Genomic DNA, 13,963 nt, shown 5'->3' on the forward strand with positions numbered 1-13,963 from the left:
TGCTTTGAGGGTTTGAGATAGGTCCTATGCATGTTCTGGCATGTTTTTCTCATACACACTGCATTGTCATCTTATATCCACTAGGAGGCAGTATGTATCGGGTTGCAGGAACCTCTGTCCACATAGATTGGTGATATGCTACAGAACTACTAATTTGCCATTTCCATTGCTGTAAAATGTAAAGGAGTTCCAACAATACATAATTTGCCATGCTAACCACTCTTTGATCACAGCTAGAAATCACTCCCAACTGTGTGGCAGCTCTTTGCAAACAGCAGCAGATTAACATTTGGAGTTGTAAATCAATGAAGTCAAACTTCAAAAGTGTGAGAATTTCAGCACATCTACTCTACTCTTGTTATTTCTATGACAACATCCGACAACCTGCCTCTGTAACTTCTGAAATAATCGCAATCCGGGACGTTTGTGATTTCACTCGTGGAGCTATGAAAGGAAACCAATTATGGGCTGCCACAATTTGATTTGGACGGTGATAATTCATCCAGTGCACTTGGAGATTTGAGGGGAGATAATGAGACCGTCTGCCAAGGACAGTTAATTTCAATGCATGAAAGAAGCCTTCAGCATTCAGATCTCCATCCCATAGCAGGTTTAACCCCCAAAATGCTCAATTAACCTTTTCAGCATGAGAAGAGAGAATTGCTTGTATTATATTCAATCCTGAGCGCATTACAGTTTGACATCGTTGCTTGGCAGAGTCTAGCGTTTTGATATAGATTATAATGGGTATTTTCTACCAAGTGTTAGGCAAATTACACTAAATACCAGGGTTCCAATTAGGCAATGCTAATCTACAGTAAATCCATCTGAGTTGATGGTGGTATAGTTGAGAAGGTCTAGCTCGTTCTCATCTTCCTCTTGGTTTATTCAATAAGCATAATGTCTGTTCAAAAAAAAAATTATTGCCTAATGAAAAATGCAGTGCCAATTTCCTCTGCCTTGAAATGTTTCCCCTTGGAAAATAAGGGCTGTGGGAAATTAATAGTAAACATGAATTGGTCATCTGCAAAGAAGAGAACATTGAAATACAAAAGTATTGTAAAAATAAAGTTGGCCAAGACACGGGATGAGGAATTGCAGATGGGATCTGTTGCTGCAATGAATAGACACTCAAGGCCACAGCTATGACTTGACTGGTTTGTTCATATCTATATCTATGTACCTACAAGTATGAATACGTAGCTGAAGCACATTCATCACATCTGTCACATAGTAATTTTCTGTCGATCTTCTGTTCTCTAAAGTAGCATCCATAGATTCCCATTCATCCATAGATGAATTAAAAGTCAAGTGACTGCAACTTGTTCCTGTTTGCGGATGACTCAGCCCTGCTGGTCTCTGACAAGAACAAGTTACAGGTTGAAAAACCCTCAGCTCGGAACTAGGCAGAATCTGCATATGGCTCGCTGATAACAAACTATCATTACACATGGGCAAAACAGAGTCCATTCTCTTCGGTTCAAATGACAAACTCAGCAAGACCGACGGCTTCTCAGTTACAGTGGGTGATTGATTGATTGATTGAAAACTTTATTAACAGATTGCAGAATGGGTACAGTACAGTACAGCTCAATACATACAATTGTTAAGGGGATGCAGACCAGAGAGGGTAGGAGTGGGGGGGGGGGGGGGGCACTGTACAACTGTACAAACAAAACTGTACATTGGAATATTGACAAGACCATACTTGGTAATTTACTGTACATTGGAGGGGGTTGTGTTAGGACATTTACAGGGGCCAGTTTCGAATTGCAGTCTCCCGTAGGTGTTTTTTTAGAGTGTTTTTGAAAGTGGGTAGTGATTCACATTCCTTTACAGCTTTGGGTAGGGCGTTCCACATTGATGTGGCATAATTGCGAAACGTGTTTAGTCCCTTGTTTGAGCCGAATCTGGGTTTAACATGATTTGTGGAGCTCCCTCTGGTGTTGTGATCATGGTATTCACTGACCTTTGGGAAGTATTTTGACATGTACATGGGTACCTTGGTCGTGTAGTGTATCTTGTAGACCAGGCCCATTGCAAGTTGCTGTACTCTGTCGTCTACTCTAAGCCATCCTAGGTTGTCAAAGTGGGCAGGGGTGAGGTGGGTTCTAGGAGTAAGGTCAAGCAGTAGTCTGACCAGTTTGTTTTGAGATGTTTGTAATTTTGTTTTTAGTGCCTTTGAGGTGCTTTGGTACCATGAGGTGCAAGCATAGTCGTAGTACCCTTGAATGAGTGCTCCTGCCAGAGTCTTCAGGGTATTCTTGTTTGACAATATTGTCACAAGGAAAGATTAAATTCAAATTACCCTGGGTTCCATTCTAGAGGCTAATCTTTCCTGTGACAAAATGGCATCCAATGTAATAAAAAAAGTCAACCAACAAACTATTCTTGTACCGGATCTCCTCTCTGGTAAACAAGAATACCCTGAAGACTCTGGCAGGAGCACTCATTCAAGGGTACTATGACTATGCTTGCACCTCATGGTACCAAAGGCGCTAAAAAACTAAATTACAAACATCTCAAAACAAACTGGTCAGACTACTGCTTGACCTTACTCCTAGAACCCACCTCACCCCTGCCCACTTTGACAACCTAGGATGGCTTTAGAGTAGACGACAGAGTACAGCAACTTGCAATGGGCCTGGTCTACAAGATACACTACACGACCAAGGTACCCATGTACATGTCAAAATACCTCACCCCTGCCCACTTTGACAACCTAGGATGGCTTAGAGTAGAGGACAGAGTACAGCAACTTGCAATGGGCCTGGTCTACAAGATACACTACACGACCAGTACATGTCGAAATACTTCCCAAAGGTCAGTGAATACCACGATCACAACACCAGAGGGAGCTCCACAAATCATGTTAAACCCAGATTCGGCTCAAACAAGCGACTAAACACGTTTCGCAATTATGCCACATCAATGTGGAACGCCCTACCCAAAGCTGTAAAGGAATGTGAATCTCTACCCACTTTCAAAACCACTCTCACAGAACACCTACGGGAGACTGCAATTCGAAACTGGCCCCTGTAAATGTCCTAACCCAACCCCCTCCAATGTACAGTAAATTACCAAGTATGGTTTTGTCAATATTCCAATGTACAGTTTTGCTTGTACAGTTGTACAGTGTTCCCCACCCACCCCTCCTACCCAACCCAACCCACCCCACCCACCCAACCACCTCCAATGTACAGTACAGCCCCCCCACCTACCCAACCTCCCCCAATGTACAGTTTTTACATCAAATGTATATACTCTCTTTTCTGGACTCTTTGTATCACAAACAGTACTGTATTTGCAAATCTGGTATGTCATAAATGTATAGATGTAGCAGTACTGTCTATCTGTATGTCATGTATGTCATATATGTCCTGATTAATTGAAAATGGGGGACCCTGATGTAAACAAGACGAAAGTCTTTCTCTGGTCTGCATCCCCTTAACAATTGTGTGTATTGAGCTGTACTGTATTGTACCCATTCTGCAATCTGTTAATAACGTTTTCAATCAATCAATCAATCAATCAATCAATCAATCAATCAATGGTGTTTTATATGCTTTCAAGTTGATCTTGGAAGATTTTGGACGCCATCAAAGTTGGAGAACACTCTTTCATCATCAGAGCAGGGCTGTTGGCAGCAAACCATGAAAGTTAGACGGGACCGTACCTGAGCAGAGAGAACGATATTAACTTATTTTTGGGAAGGATTTTTGTTTTTAAATCTACAATGAGTCCTCAGATCCAGCTTTATTGCAGTTAAGGTCATTACTTTATTCGGCATGAAATATCTTGTCAGTGAGGCAGTTGAGTGAGAGCAGAGAGTAGGATGTTTATGTCCTTGGGGACGCATTGGTCTATACTAGTTCCCTCTGTCTTGAGCATGTAAAATCCAGTAGAGCAGGATTTTCTGAATGCCATTCTGAGTGTGTGATACTGTAAATGTGATGGTGTAAGCTCAGACATTTGAAATGGAAACAAAGAGGCGTTTGTTTTAAATTGGGCTATGTATGTATAAAGAAAGATATAGATATCCCTTCCCATGCATGATATTTTTTCATTATGTATGATGTAGATTTGTATTTTATTTTTACCTGAATTAATGAAAACTTTATTTAACAGATTGCAGAATGGGTACAAATTACAGTACGGCTCAATACACACAATTGTTAAGGGGATGCAGACCAGAGAAAGACGCTTGTCTTGTTTACATCAGGGTCCCCCACCTCTCTTTTCTTTCTCTTCCTCTACAATTCTTCCAATTGTCTTGTCTCCCCCTCACACCTTCTGATCCGATCCAGATGTCCCCCAGGTCAGGTGTTTGTAGTAGAAGTGGTGCAGCAGAGAGAGAGGGCTTCCTTCAAGGAGCAGCTATGCTCTCGCCTCCCCTGCAGCTCTCCACTTTTATGAGTGGACGTCAGAGCACTGCCACTGACATAGAACGTGGCTTTAATGATTAGCTGTGTGTATGACCTGTGGAAAGATGCATGTCTGGAATTAAACACGAGATATGTCAAACAATGGGAAGCCCGCGATGTGACTTGTGAAACAACGAACACGCATTCATGTCATACAAAAGACAATAGAGATAATAGAAAACAATCGACAGCAGCAGTAGCACCGCCCTGCCGAGGCGACCTCGCTCGCGTGATTCCACAAACACGCGTCATGTACATGATCCGCTTGATTTACATACATGACACCGCCCACAGGAACGAGTGTGATCATCCATCGATTATTCTGAGCTGTCGGTGAAGCTGGGGGGGAAAGAAAACATCTGAAAAAGTTTGGCGGAGGGAAGGCTGTAAGTAAACCAAGCGAAGTGCTTCGAGGGGGAACAGACACGGACGCTTGTTGGGCTCTTTGCCCCAGTTGTTGGATTGGATCCCGGAATGGATGCTTTGAAATCGGCTGGAAGGGCGATCATCCGGAGCCCCAGTATCGCTAAACAGTCGTGGGGTGTGGGCAGACATAAAAGTAAGTGTTGCTGAGCTCTCTCTACGTTATTAACCACATTCACACACCGACAAGGTGCTGCTAGCTTTAGCTGAGCAGTAGTAGTATAGTAGCTGAGCTAAACTGAGCTAGCCTCAACCCTGGCTGTTACTTACTACTAATACTACTACAAGATGCACACTACACAAACCCATACCTAATTTCTGCATTTTAAAAAGCTGCATTTTGTACTTCATTGTTTGCATTTTGTACCTTGTTTGTGTATTTTGTATAGTTTTTGAGCCTTTATACTTTTAACTTTTTCCTCAGGGGGCTCATACAGAACCAAGCATTTCACTGTAATGTACCTTATTTATGTGACAAATAAAACAACTGTAATGCGTGGTGTAGCTGGTGGATACATTGCGGGTAGATGGAATAACTTGGCTGTCAAGTGGAAGTCCCGCGCGTTGGTGCACAACACGCATTAATGTAATGATTGTTTTCAAAACATTGGATCTAGACTCTAGCGTTACATTCGATTAGAGGGGTTGTCTGTATGGAACGTTTTGTTTTATTTGCTTTTGAACTTGACACAACACTGCCAACTGCGCCACAGAAGGCAGCTCTTTCTTTGGATTCGCTGTACATGATGGTTGAAAGCTGTCAAACGATGTATCCCCAAACCATTATGTACCGTTATTTATCCCCTTTGGTTTATTCATTTTCCACTCAAACTGAACGGCAGCCAACGTGTGGGGTGGTTTCCACACGATGAGAAGTTTCATGGAGGTCTTCTGAAAACAGAAACACCCAGTTGTCTGCCACGTCGTCACGACAGTTACTGAGATGGATTAGATGATGTGCAGAAGGTCGGGCTCGTCGTGAGATATCGAACAAAAGGAGGTCGAATCTGGAATTCAGATCAAAATGATGGATGGGGGAGAAGTGCAACGGGGAGAAATAAACATGCTAGGAAGAGAGGTGTGAGGAGGACGAGTGACCATCGCCTGACTCACTGTACAAACCTAGCAACGCGCTGTTGCTAAGCGATACACAGTGTGCAACAAAATACGAGTGGCTTTTTAGAAGAGGGGATGAATGCATCATTGTGCTTATTATGGGGTGTCCCTTGTTTTAGGGCGTCTCCGGCTCATCATTGTGCCTTGCTCAGAAGTGAGGACTTCCATTAGCCAAAACCCTACCTTGGCATTTGCTTAGGATTGCTGCTGGTGTTGGATTTGGTCTTTGTTTATGTTCAGCCCTGCTGCCACAGACTGAATGCATTCGCCAAGGCAGGTGCACACATGATCGCACTACACACACATCGTGCCATGGCTTCCATAGGCGGGCTTAGAGCTGCCTGACGTGACGGGCTTTATGTTTATTTTCACAGGGGGAATGCCCCTCTCTCCCCCTCTGCTTTTTTCATAGACTGTATGACATTTGGCAGCAAGATGCCACAATCAAAGCCTTGTTTTTGGGACACTTTCCCTGGGGACTCATAAGCAGTAAGCACATCTGCCCAGCAGGCTGTGGTGGTCATGAGGGTTGGGTTGGAGATGCACGGCTGAAATTTGATGCTGATATTGAGCTTTGCCACAGCTCCAGGCAGATTGTAATTGGGCCAAAAGGCTCATCATCCCCCTCTGTTTTGCCATGCTCTCGCTTGCCCCCACCTACACACACACACCAGCATTTCTTCTCACCCGCATTGCTTAGTCAACTTCCTTTTTGTTTCAGTCTGTTGATTTCAATGGAGACACAGCACTATTTCAGTGTTTTAACTGTTTGACTGCCATATCATCAGTTGGTAATGGAAAGAAGCTTGTTTCATTGTTTACAGGAAGCTAACATACCTGCTGAAAGATAGACTGTTTGTTTGGGTGATGTAGCCTGTATATGCGTTACGCATGCATGTGCCAGTCAAGTTTCAAGTTTCTTTAATAGTTGTCATACAGAAGTACAGAATACTTTCATACAAAATGCTTCTTACTGTTACGCTACAGTCCCAGAGTTATGCAGAGTAGAACACTGAATGAAAACCGTAGCAAGACCTACTTAACTCCAGTGCAATATGATTAATCTAATTAAGCCAATATTGCATCGGTAATCATTTACAAGGTTTTACACCTATCAACTTTAGTCTTTCAAGAAGTTTTAGGCTAATGCTTGTTTCAGTATGATCCCCTCTGCTGAACGATTTGGGGGAAATATCTAATTGTGATTAATTTGACTGATGTTTTGTCTGTAGAATGCAATTTGTAGGCCGGCAGCACCCCATTACTTATTTAGAAGTCATTTAGTAATGTATTTTTGACACACATTTTTGCCTATTAACAAATATTGCAGCCTCCTGCGACTTCAATATGGCACTAGACCATATAGTGCGATTTTGAAAAACATATCCGCCCTAATTCTCTCTCTCCCCTATGCTGCGTAGGCTTGGCTTTTCTTTTGGCATCTTTCAGCAATTCATTCCTTTTTCTTCTCCCATTGCCACCGATTACATAATGAGGTCTGGGGTTGACACTGAGAATCACATGTGGTTTCTCAGGTCATATATGTGAACATGCGATATATATGTCTTCATCTCTTCTGGTATCACTATATGTGAACATGCACTATACTGTATATGAAACCACAAGCCTTCATCTCTTCTGGTATCACTATATGTGAACATGCACTATACTGTATATGAAACCACAAGCCTTCATCTCTTCTGGTATCACTATATGTGAACATGCAATATACTGTATATGAAACCACAAGCCTTCATCTCTTCTGGTATCACTATATGTGAACATGCAATATACTGTATATGAAACCACAAGTCTTCATCACTTCTGGTGTATCACTGTATGTGAAACCACAAGTCTTCATCTCTTCTGGTATCACTATATGTGAACATGCAATATACTGTATATGAAACCACAAGTCTTCCATCTCTTCTGGTATCACTATATGTGAACATGCAATATAAATATGAAACCACAAGTCTTCGTCTCTTCTGCGGTTTCCAGCAGCATACTTCGGCATCGACTAGAATTGATGCCTACCGGTATGTGATTTCCGGCAGAGTTCAAACAGCTCGGTTGCTTTGTGGCAGCTTGCTGACAGCTTGCTTTCTCTACACTGCCCTCTCATTCTGTCCAAATTGCTCCCATTTGGAGAGAAAAATGGAATTTGACATCTACCCTCCTTTTTTTTTTAAGGTCACGAAGGCCCTATTTTTCTCCCTCCACCACACAGAGAATGTAGCAGGCAGATAACCCCTTGTCTATATACTGAAGAGGCACATGCCACACATTCCCTCGGTTTCTGTTTCTCAACAACACTCTGCAGCTAGACGTCAGGTACTTTGGCCAATTGACCCATACATGGGCAGATGGACAGGAAACAGTGAATGTGACCCTGAGCCATTTGGGCAGCCTATTATATCTACCACATAGATGGGTTTAGGGCTGTACCGAATGTAATTTTTTAACATTCAAAGCTTCTATTGAAGTATTCGAACGAAGTAATTTTTTTTTTTACAATTTATCCTCAAACTAAATCCTCAATTTGAATAAAGTGATTAATCTGATTAAATTTTTTTTTTTTTTTTTTATTAAATCAACTTTCATTAATCCAATAAGGGCACGGTTGGTACGAAAGTGATGGTGACATCTTATATTATAATATTAGTGTAGCCTAAACTTTATCTGCAACTGTGAAGAAAAACCAAACGGATTGAATAGACATGTATACAAAAAAGATTTGACAGTTCTCCAGATTCCATGCTCTCGCTCTGTATGCTTTCTGTAGCCTGTACACAGGAGGGTTCCTATACCTCTCTGGCCCGGGTTTGGCCGCTGCTGTGTCCCCTGCACAAAGTCATCCAAAAAGACCTGCCAGCCTGTAATGGAGATTGCTTCCTGCAGGATTCCTTTATGGAGTTGTAAAGTTCCCAGTGATTTATAGCCCTGTTATATCTCCTGTATGTATCTCGGGGCCTGTATGGAACCACATGTGTGTGTGTGGATAGGACTGCACAATCATGCTTTGTCACTGTTTTTCTGAGTGCATTTTTGTCATCTTGAGGTGGTAGTTTTACAGTAGGATTAGTAGCAGCATATAGGCTATTAAATATAAATATGAGATTGGTCTATTACTGATTGGCTAGCTCTCTGTTGAAGCTTAATATAACTCAGGCCTAATGAATTTGTGAAGCAGAAATTGTGAGCTGTTTGCATCATCGGTCGGCCACAGCTTAATATAACTCGGGCCTAATGAATTTGTGAAGCAGAAATTGTGAGCTGTTTGCATCATCGGTCGGCCACCGGGTACCGTGTTTTTGTCTCGTTCCACTTTGCTGTAGTGAAAAATGGACATGTTTAGCTCTATCCGTGCAGGAGGATTATTTATTTATTCTCATATTATTAATTCAAACAGCTCAACCTGTCTGAGATGAGGTCTGACAGAAATGGAACTGATAGGCTATGATCCTAATTTGGACAAAAAAAAAAAAATCCCCAATGGAATTAATATGAATTGCACAATAACCTTTTTGGTCACACGACCCTCTTCCTCTTTGTGACGGAAACGCCAACTAATAAATCAATGTAGAGGTGATCCTGTGTGTGCGTGGGAATTTCCTTGGGAATTGTCTTTGGACTCTGAACTTCAGGGGGATTATTTCTCTAAAAGAGAATGCAGTGGTGTGTGTGAGTGTTATTTTTATTAATCTAAACATTGCCCTATTTTTAAAGATTTCATAAAGAGTCCATAGTCTGTACCGACTTTCTTATTATCACTGACTAACATGTGTGATCCCACGGTTCGAGAAGATGGTGCCTACTAGGCTATTTAATGTCCTTCCACCATATGGCCAGACATATGGTCAGTGTACGTGCTGTAGCTAGCTCTGACGTCTTATTGTTGGAGGGATACGGCACTGCCTTTTTAGAAACAAATGCCACCGACTCCCGAGGCTATTTAGAGCAAGTTGAAGGCTTACAAATCCCAATAAAGTAGGAGCTCTCAGCTTATTTATATGACCTGCCGCTCTGGTGGGGGAACTCTGAACAGCTATTTCTCATCTCGCTCCCCTCGTATACCTCCATCCTCCCCTTCTGTTCTGAGGGACGGTGAATCTCAGCAGGATGGGCAGAGGGCGACATGCCTCATTACTCTCGTCATTACTAAGTGAATCTTTTTTTTATTCCTGCAGATTCACCCATTGCCTCTGGCAGCCCCAAAATGCTATTTCTGTTGTCTAACCTCTTAGCCAAGCCATAAAGGTTGAGGAGTCTTTCTGTTGTCTAACCTGTTAGCCAAGCCATAAAGGTTGACTAGTCTTACTGGGGCCGTTTGGCAGCAGGCTAGTAAGGGACAGGTCAGGCTGGTGATTGAGCAGGTTTGCCTGTCCCCATTCATGGCATGGATTGGCATGTAATTCAGGTAAGACTTGCTCTGTCAAAGCAGCCATGCTCCCGGTCTCACCCTGGTTCCTTCTTTTGACAGCCCTTAAAGGGGAATGTCGCCAATTTTAAGAAATCGCAGATCACTGTTTTTGGAGTAGATATGATCGTCTGAGTCATATCGGCAGATACACTGCCGATTAGGGGATATGACTATATTAAATAAATATCGGGTACAGTTCATTAACGATACACTTTTTAAACGCATCGTCGTGGACATTGTGATGTTTTGCACAAACCCTCACGTCAGTTTCTAAGCTGCCGTGGCTGAGATGAGACTTGCTTTATCGGCATTGCAGATGGCATTTTTTATTATCTGTCTCGGACACTTTGTAATAATTCCACACCGCCGACATGTTTTAGGGCAGTTAGCATCTGACAATGACACCAACTCTGCTCAGAATTGGCTCATGTTTTTTTTTAAGGCTGTCAAAGTTAACGCATCATTAACACTTTGAGTGCCAGCCACAGCATAATTAGTTATTTCATGCCAACTGTTGAGATATGCCGTTTTTGAATAGTTGTTCTTTTTATTAGCGATTTCCATTCATATTTCATCAATCTAGCCTCACGTTACCACTGGGACTCTCTCAGCTCGAATTGGGAAAATACCGCCCCCTATCGTCTCCCGGATGGTAATGCACCCTTTAGATTGGATTGAATGAAAACGCATAGGGAAAAGAGAGTCCGAATTCCAGATTTTACTTCTCAGGCATGTAACCGGAGACGATCGCCCACCGTCAGAACAGCGTGGAATATGTCTTTCGACCACCCAGCGTTGGATCAATAAACGCGATCGATATTTGGAAATGGCGATCAGGAATTGGAATAATCTTTTTGGAGAACATCTGATCTGAGGTAAGGAATCTATTTGACCAGTCTTGGGATAATCGGAGCTGTTTTCACCTATATATCAACATGTCCCATATGTGTGTGTGTGTGCTGATCAGGAAATAAGATAATCGATTTTTCAGCCCGCTTCTATAGCGTGCATAAGTACACATATACTATCGATAATCTAGCGTTTATTTGAGAACGATTCATAAATAGGCCGAAAAATTACAACGTGTTTTGTGTATTACAGTAAAGCGCGATTCCTGCAGAATATATATATTTTTTCTGAAAGTTAAAAAAAAACTAGCGTTTTTCAAAATAGTATAAAACGGAAATTAACCGATTATTTAAAAAAATAAAAAAAATAAAAATAAAATAAAAAATCCGTTTCGACAATGTTGACTGCAAACAAGTCATTGATAAGCGACGGTCGTATTAGACACACAGCCATAATTTAAGATATAGTTTATGCGTACACAAATGTGAGCGCTCCGTCATTGAATAGAGCGTTGGCACTCAACGGGGTATCTAGGACTGGCACGGCTGGCACGAAAAGTGTTAACACACACAATTCTGTTAACGCCACGATTGTTTTTAACGCGCGATTAACATTTTAGAGAGATCTTTTTTCTTTTCTTTCTTTTTAAATATTTTCTATTCACTCAGGTGTATTATTGATACTCTCATTGATACTAGAGTGTGTGAGCGAGCGAGAGAGAGGGGGGGTGTGTTGAGTCCTCAGCCCTTGTGTGGGTGAATGTAACAAGTTCCTAATGTTTTCTTTCCCCTATTTCATGCACACTTTATTCATTGTTTTAAATTATTATTTTCTTTAAGTTATCTTGTGCATCACTCTGTTTTGAATTTGATGCAAATTTGCAATGGATGAGGGTCATCCTTTTGTGTTAAATGGCTGCATAAAGCAAGCATTTGTTGACTCATGTTGATAAGAGTACTTGAAAAAGATCTGTTTAAGGTAGATTTAGAAAAGGAAAAAAAATGCGATTAACTTGCGATGAATCGTGAGTTAACTATGGACAATAATGCGATTAATCAGATAAAATATTTTAATCGATTGACAGCACTAGTTTTTTTGCGTCGATCGGTTTTCACAATCGGCAACTAGAAAACATTGGAATTCCCCAACCTCATTTATACTGAATGTCTGCAGACAATGATCGGCGGCCGATCGGTCGAGGCATCCCTACATATCTTCTTCCTGTGCCCTAGGAGAGTTCAGCGAGTTCACCCCAGCGTCTGTCTGAAACGGCGCCTGCATAATTACTTTTTTTGGGACATGGAAACGTAGGCTTAGGCTATGTGAAATGTAATGAGGGCAGGGATAATGCCTGGCACGCACTAGAATATATTATAAATCCTAACCGATATTGAAACGGTGGTGGATCCCACATATCATGTCATGTCATGTTTCAAATTATTTATTTGCTAGAACGTGTTGGGGCAATTTTGCCAAAAGGAGCACCATGGGGGTGACAGTGGCTCAGGAGTTAAGCACTTTGGATAAAAGCGCCATATCAATGCAGTCCATTTACCATGCACTTGAAGATTACACTCGGTCTATAATCTAGCAAGCACTGGATTTCTGTGTGAAAAGGGCTTCTGATTTGAATGGTGTGTGTGTGTGTACACAAGACTGGCTGAACTGGTGGCCCCCCGCATGCTACTTCCTTTCTTTCCTTTTTTCCTTTTCTAAAGGCTTTTGACTTCAGTCAAAGTAGAGCTGTGTGTAAGAGGACAATGTCAGGACGCATCCATTTCTGCAACTGGACACAGCCTTTCCTAAGGTCCCAACAGTCATGTACCATGGCCTTGCGAGGCATTTGACTGCAGCCCTGTAATAAACCTGATAAATTTGCTTAAGAAACGATGAGCTCATTTTCTGCTGTGTTCCTTCTCCAGTCCTGTTTAGGTAATCCTGGATAGCCTGTAGAAATGAATGCTGGTGAAATCTAATGGGTGATTCCTCTATGGACATTTTGTATTGAGGACTATATCAATCGACGTGATCTGTTTCTGTTCAGAAAAAGGAACACTGCACAATTGAGTGATTTTCTCTCTCACATAGGAATTGTGCTTTCAGTTTGCAAAGAAAGCTATAAAAAGAATAATACTTTTTTATATCCATTATTGAATATGTAGTATCGCAGACCGCATTGAAATTGATACAACCCTACATAAGCAACTAATGTTGCAATCTCCTTCTAGGCCATATTTAGTAATGCTGTATCATGCGGCTCATGCCATTGTCAAAGCTACTTGTGCACAGTGCGTCAAAGACGATCAGGGTCATGGCCCTGGGATTCTTGTTGAGAGGGTGGCGCTGGGATGACATCGGCGTTAATCCCTAAATTGTGTGACCACTCGTCTTTCTTCACCCATTCCCCTCGTCACTTTCCCCATGTGGACACTCGACAAACGCATGTCTCAGTGTTGGGACTTAGAAGCTGGCGATAAGACTCAGTCTTATCCTCCGTAAATCCCCACTTTCATGTTGTTTTGGACGACTACCAAAAGGAACCACTGGCCGCTACACGGTTATGTAACCCTTCCGTTATAACAGTGGAAATATATAAGAATAATATCTTAAGCCAGCTAAATCTTAGTGTTGAAGAGCATCCAATTGTCTAAGGAGAAGCAGGACATTGACCGTGGGACATACAAGACGTCCGCTGACCAATAGTCTTGCTTCCCTCCGACAAATAGAT

The 13,963-nt window shown here is 41.9% G+C and overlaps 1 protein-coding gene across 1 annotated transcript in view; it reads left to right on the forward strand.

The window, feature by feature from the left end:
• Positions 1-4,521: 4,521 nt before the first annotated feature.
• Positions 4,522-13,963, forward strand: part of ldlrap1b (low density lipoprotein receptor adaptor protein 1b) — a 60,966-nt gene continuing 51,524 nt past the window's right edge. The window contains 1 exon segment of the mRNA XM_084309741.1: positions 4,522-4,983. Coding sequence (XP_084165867.1) covers positions 4,899-4,983 — 85 coding nt within the window. The 5' untranslated portion in view covers positions 4,522-4,898.

The sequence above is a fragment of the Notolepis coatsorum genome, assembly GCF_963971535.1.
Source record: "Notolepis coatsorum genome assembly, chromosome: 3".
Classification (NCBI taxonomy): domain Eukaryota; kingdom Metazoa; phylum Chordata; class Actinopteri; order Aulopiformes; family Paralepididae; genus Notolepis; species Notolepis coatsorum.